Source organism: Hevea brasiliensis, chromosome 10 (genome assembly GCF_030052815.1).
Source record: "Hevea brasiliensis isolate MT/VB/25A 57/8 chromosome 10, ASM3005281v1, whole genome shotgun sequence".
NCBI classification, from domain to species: Eukaryota; Viridiplantae; Streptophyta; class Magnoliopsida; order Malpighiales; family Euphorbiaceae; genus Hevea; species Hevea brasiliensis.
The window spans coordinates 2,501,394-2,507,601 of NC_079502.1; the positions used below are offsets into that span (position 1 = coordinate 2,501,394).

Genomic DNA, 6,208 nt, shown 5'->3' on the forward strand with positions numbered 1-6,208 from the left:
TGAGGCGTTAAAAGAGGATTGTTGTACATGGTATGGAGTGATCTGCCACAACTTAACTGGCCATGTCCTTGAACTTCATCTTCGAACTCTTTCTTATGAAGGATATTACGAGGAAGCAGACAAGGAGTACCATGTGAAGTCAACATTTGGTGGTAAGATTAGCCCATCTCTGCTCAACTTGAAACATTTGAGGTACTTGGATCTTAGCAACAATGATTTTCAAGGAATTCAAATTCCCAAATTCCTTGGCTCTATGGGGAGTCTAAGATACCTCAATCCCTCGCGTGCTGGATTTAGGGGAATGGTTCCTCATGAACTTGGTAATCTTTCCAATCTTCACTACCTTTATCTCAATGCTGCTGGCTATTATGTTGAGAATTTGCAATGGCTTTCTGGTCTTTCTTTCCTGGAATTCCTTGATTTGAGTAATGTGAATCTTAGCCAAACCTTCAATTGGTTGAAAGTGATAAACACACTTCCTTCTCTAGTAGAATTACATTTGTCAAATTGTGGTCTTCAGCATCTTCACCCACTTCTAAATGTTAACTTTTCCTCTCTTTCCATTCTTGATTTTTCATCTAATAATTTTCGTGAATCTTTTGTTCCTAATTGGATTTTTCATCTTAAAACTCTTACATCTCTTAATTTAGCTGAAAATCAATTTCAAGGACCAATCCCTGAAGATTTTCAAAATATGACTTCCCTCCAAAATCTTGACCTCTCAATAAATACTTTTAATTCTTCACTTCCCAAATGGTTTTTCCATCTTGGATCTCTAGTTTCTGTGAATTTGGCACATAATAGCTTTGAAAGTCCGATTTCTAGTGAACCTCAAAACATCACTTCTTTGAAAAAACTCGATTTATATGCGAACAATTTCAATTCCTCAATATCCAATTGGTTATACAATTGTAGCCACCTTGAGCTCCTTGATCTTGCTTACAATTCCCTTCAAGGTAAAATTTCTAGCGCCATTGCAGGCCTTACCTCTCTCACCAACCTTGATTTGTCAACAAACAAAGAACTTGAACTTGACGGAGGAATTTCAAGATCGTTAAAAAATCATTGCAAATTGAGGTTCCTCTCTTTGTTAGAAGTGAAGCTAAGCCAAGACATAAATGATATCCTTGAGATTCTATCTGCAGGATGTGTTTCAAATGGGCTAGAGTCATTGGAGTTAGACGGTTGCCAATTATTTGGTTGTTTGACCAATCATCCCAGCCATTTTAGGAATTTGGTCAACCTTCGTCTTTCGGTTAATTCCATTTCAGGAACTCTCCCTGTGTGGTTTGGAGCACTTGCAAATGTGGTGGAGATAGATATTGCTCACAATTTTTTAGAGGGTAATGTTTCTGAAATCCATTTTACAAACCTCACAAAATTGGAATCGTTTGATGCTTCTGAGAATCATTTGATGTTGAGAGTTTGTTCGAACTGGATTCCACCTTTTGACCATATTGAATTCTTAAGATTGAGATCTTGGGTTATTGGCCCACAATTTCCGGTATGGCTTCATTCTCTAAAATATTTACGTGAAGTGGATTTGTCAAACACAAAAATTTCTAGTATTCCCTACTGGTTCTGGAACATGTCTGCACAATTTCACTATTTAAATATCTCTCACAACCAAATCCATGGGACCATTCCTCATATCCCTAATATTGATCCATCTTATTCATCGATTGACTTGAGTTCAAATCACTTCAGTGGTCCATTACCTTGGATCTATGCCAGTGTGGAAACGTTGATTCTTCACAATAATTCATTTTCAGGTTCCATATCCCACTTCCTTTGTTATAAGAAGAATCAAGTGAAGGGAATGATTAATCTTAACCTTGACAATAATCTTTTATCCGGAGAAATACCAGATTGTTGGATGAATTGGCCAGAACTGTGGTTTTTAACTTTAAACAACAACAACTTGAGTGGCAATATTCCCAAGTCGATTGGGGCTTTAACGTCCCTTAAATCCTTGCATCTTCGTAATAATAACCTCTCAGGTGAAATACCTTTGTCACTTCAAAATTGTTCGAAGTTGACCACACTTGACATTGGTGAAAATGAACTGATCGGGCACATTCCAACATGGATTGGGGAAAGGCTTTCCAATTTGGTTATTCTCATCTTTCGTGCAAACAAGTTTCATGGGCATATACCTAAGGAACTTTGTCATTTGGCTTCTTTGCAGATTCTAGACCTTTCCCATAATAATCTCTCTGGCATCTTCCCAAGTTGCATTAAAAACTTTAGTTCAATGACTAAAATTGATTCAGTAGCACAAGTTTTTAATGTGTCTTCTGGATATTTATATTTCGGAGATGATGCATTGATTGTGATGAAAGGAAGAATGGTTGAGTATGAGAAAATTCTAAAATTCGTGAAAAGTATAGATCTTTCTGACAATAATTTATCAGGAGAGATTCCAGAAGAAATAACAAGTCTTCTATCATTACAATCTCTTAATTTGTCAGATAACTTGTTTTCTGGAAAGATTCCTGAGGATATTGGTGATATGAAAATGATAGAAGTTTTGGACTTTTCTCAAAATCAATTATTCGGAGCAATTCCTCAAAGCATCACAAATCTAACATTTCTGAACTTGTTGAACTTGTCCAATAATAATTTGAGTGGGAGAATTCCTACAAGCACTCAGTTGCTGACTTTTAGCTCTTCTAGCTTTGTTGGCAACAAAGGACTATGTGGACCTCCAGTCTCTGAGAATTGTAGCGAAAATGGCGTTATACTTAACAATGGAAAAGATGAAGAGAAAGGAAAGGGTGATGGTGCTGAAGTGGATTGGTTCTATGTGAGCATGGCTCTTGGATTCATTGTGGGCTTTTGGAGTGTGTTGGGACCTCTAGCTATTAATAGACGATGGAGATATGTGTATTTTCATTTCCTGGATTATTTGGGGCACAAAATTTGGTGGAGTTTAAGGTAAAGATTGTTGAAGTTGTTTTTAAAGATTTATAGTTATGTCAATGTCTTATTTGTGTTTGTTATGATAGTGCTTTATTTTGTTGTTTCAGCGTTTTTAGAGAGAATTTGTAAGAGAAGATACTATTACTATAGTTAGTTACTTTTTACGGTTTTTATCATCCTTAAAATTTGAAAGACTCCCTCGTGGAAAGAGTTGATGTTTTCTCGAGTGCTAGGATTGTCAAAATATCATTCCGTTTGTACCAAAACACAACCAAGTTCAAAGAGAAAAAATAAATAAATAATAATTCATACTAGGGTAAGTTTTGATTCACGATCAACTCAGCCCTGAATTTCAAGATGTCACTACCTCATGTATCCTTTGTTCATGTTTTACACAAAGATAACTCCATCGTTGATCAACTAGTGAAGCAAGGTGATCTGCATCAAAAGGATTTTGTTGTGTTCCTGTAGCTCCTTTACATCTGTTGTTATGAGAGTTTAACTACCCTGCTCTTGAAGTTTATGTTAAGTTATGTGTCCTTTTGTTTGATCTTGGTGCTTAAGTGTTGTTATGGGTTTTAATCCTCCCATTTTGGCTTGATGTGTTGTCTTAGCTATTTCTGGGTTTTCTTGGATGGTTTGTATTTTCTTGCCAGGTTTTTCCACTTAACATGCCGCATCTAGAATGGGTATATTAGGGATGTCTATTGACCGGGCTTAGAAGGATGCGCTCATGTTAAGTTTTTCGTGGCTGTTAATTTTAAAAAAATTGCATGCTTACTGTTAAAAAAAAGTCTAATTCAAATTCATACTTGAATTTAAATAACCTGATCATAATTTGCCATCACACTCTCAAGAAGATAAGAAGAAGAAAAGAGAAAGCATATATACTAATACATTGCATGCATGCCATGATCACTATTGCAGCATGCATATAACTCACAAATCCATTAGAAATAAAAAAATCTATTCATCCTATCATAAAGTGAAATACAAGTATTGTTAGCAAAGTTTATTCCTTTTTTTTTTTTTTTCTTTCAAAATGGGCCTCAGATAAATGATAAAACGCAGAACTAATAAGAAATTATGGCTTCCTAGCTAGATAAATCACTATTTCTTTGGGGTAGTGAAACTCATTTGCTACAACTTTAAAACAAACAAAAGATCTAATAACACTACCTAATGCCAAACTCAACTAACCACCAAACTGAACAATAGACATTGCTTAAAAATCAATGAGAGGCTCTCTTGAAGTTCAAGCATGAGCCCAAACGTGCTTCAAACCGGCTCTGCTTATCAAAAAATTGGCCATCTCCTCGAACTCCATTTTCAAACTCTTTCTTTCACAAATCGAATATCTTGACTTTAAGCAATTTTCTTCTTTTAATTATTACTATTTTTTTTTGGTGACACATGCGTTGCACGCGCATCTTATAATTTTTAATACGTCCATTTTTATCATTTTTAATTAAAATTTTTTAAAATCATAATTTTAATTTAAAATTTAAAATCTTAATTTATATATTTTATTTTTTATGTGCAATCATACTAATTCTATATAATTTACATATAAAATATATGAATATAACTATGAAGTTAAATTTTTTTTTTTAATTTAATTATTAAAAAAATTAAAAATTTTAATTATTACAAAATCATAATTTTTAACTATTATAATTCTTCACATACATATATATATATATATATATATATATATATATATATATATATATATATATATATATATATATATATATATAATTTAAAAAAAAAATGCTATAAACACTTTCTTGATAATGTTATAAACACTTTCGTTTTGAATGCATATTCTTTTAATAATTGATTTATATTATATTTTCTTACAAGTAAATGATGCATACATTTTGCATAGTCATTTAGGTCTAATTTTATAACCATTTTTATTTGATTATTAGTCATTTTTAGCTAATTTCATTAGTTAATTAGTTAGTTTTTCATAGTTGTCAATTTTGCATTAATTTGTGATTTTTACTTTGTTTTGTAGGAAAAATGGTGTTTTTGAAGGACCAAAGAGAATTTTGCCATTGAGGAGTATCTTCTACAGCCAAAGGTGTCAAAAACAAGTTTTCAAGCTGAAATATGCATTGACCAAACTGTGCATAACTTGCCGCATAAGCTATGCAGATCTGCATAAGGAGAAAGATCACTGTTCCAGAACCAGCCGAAATGTGCATAAGGAGACTGCATAGCTTATGCACATTCTCGCCTCCCTTATGCACCTTCACGAAATTGTGCATAACCTATGCACCAAGTCATGCAGTTTCGCATAAGTGACTCAGAAACAGCCGAAAACTGCATAAGGGACTGCATTACTTATGCAGTCCCATAAAGAGTTCATTAATGAGCTGGCAAAAGATTCCCTCAGATAATTCCTCCTAGAACATACCATTTTAGGGCTCCATGTCAGAAAAATGCTATAAATAGTCTCATTTTCCCATTTTAGAGGGGGAGACAAGGAGAGACAAGGAGCAGAAAAGGAAAGGAGAGTAGAGGCAGAATTTGAAGAGTCACTTTCACCTTCCACACCATTTTCAACCAAGATTTGCAGATTTCTTTCTTTCCTTACATTTTTCTACATTTCTAGTGTTTAATTTCTTACTCCTTAGCTTAGATTAAAGCTTTATTTCCATTTAAACTCATTATATCTTGTAAGCATTATGGATAGTGAGTAGTTTGACTTTGATTCTGGAGTAAGGGTTGTAATATTTGAGATATTTTGTGGATTATGATTGGGTAATCCATATTTTGTGGTCTTAATGAGTTTTAATCATTTCTTGTGTGCTTAATGACATGCTTAGTGTAGGATCCCATTAAGTAATGTTCTTAATCCATGGTTGAAGCACCAAAAGGAGAAGGCCTTGTGATAGATAATCAAGAAATTGGACTTAATCAACCTAGACCTAGAAATAGGCTAAGGATTAAGAGGATTCACAGATTAATTAAAGAACTTAATGGGTCTTAATTAATTCTAAGTCCACGAAAGTAGGATTAGTTTGATTAAGGCACTCTTTGTCTCACTCGAAAGGGAATTCAAAGGATTTAAGAATTAATCTCCTTAAAACCCATTAGTTTCACAAGATTGGATAACCAATTTAAAATCCCAAAATAGCTCGAATATGAAATCCCAAACTCCGGAATCGCCTTTTACCATTATTAATTTCTAATCGAATTTAATTGCTTGCCATTTTGAATATTGCCATATTAGAACTTGCTTATTTCAATTTGATGCAATTTTAGTTAAATCATT

General features: G+C 33.5%; 1 protein-coding gene across 1 annotated transcript; it reads left to right on the forward strand.

Moving 5' to 3' along the window:
* Positions 1–387: 387 nt before the first annotated feature.
* Positions 388–5,731, forward strand: LOC131169589 (receptor-like protein EIX2). Its single transcript, XM_058128774.1, has 2 exons — positions 388–2,937; positions 4,946–5,731. The coding sequence occupies exons 1-2, from the start codon at positions 695–697 to the stop codon at positions 5,148–5,150; spliced, it is 2,448 nt and encodes an 815-aa protein (XP_057984757.1). The 5' UTR covers positions 388–694; the 3' UTR covers positions 5,151–5,731.
* Positions 5,732–6,208: the final 477 nt, after the last annotated feature.

What these genes read in the sequence shown, in the direction of transcription:
- LOC131169589 (XM_058128774.1), top strand. Translation starts at nt 695, where the DNA reads ATGACTTCCCTCCAAAATCTTGACCTCTCAATAAATACTTTTAATTCT. An exon ending in AAAATTTGGTGGAGTTTAAG is followed by an intron (nt 2,938 to 4,945) that starts GTAAAGATTGTT and finishes TTTGTTTTGTAG; the next exon opens with GAAAAATGGTGTTTTTGAAG.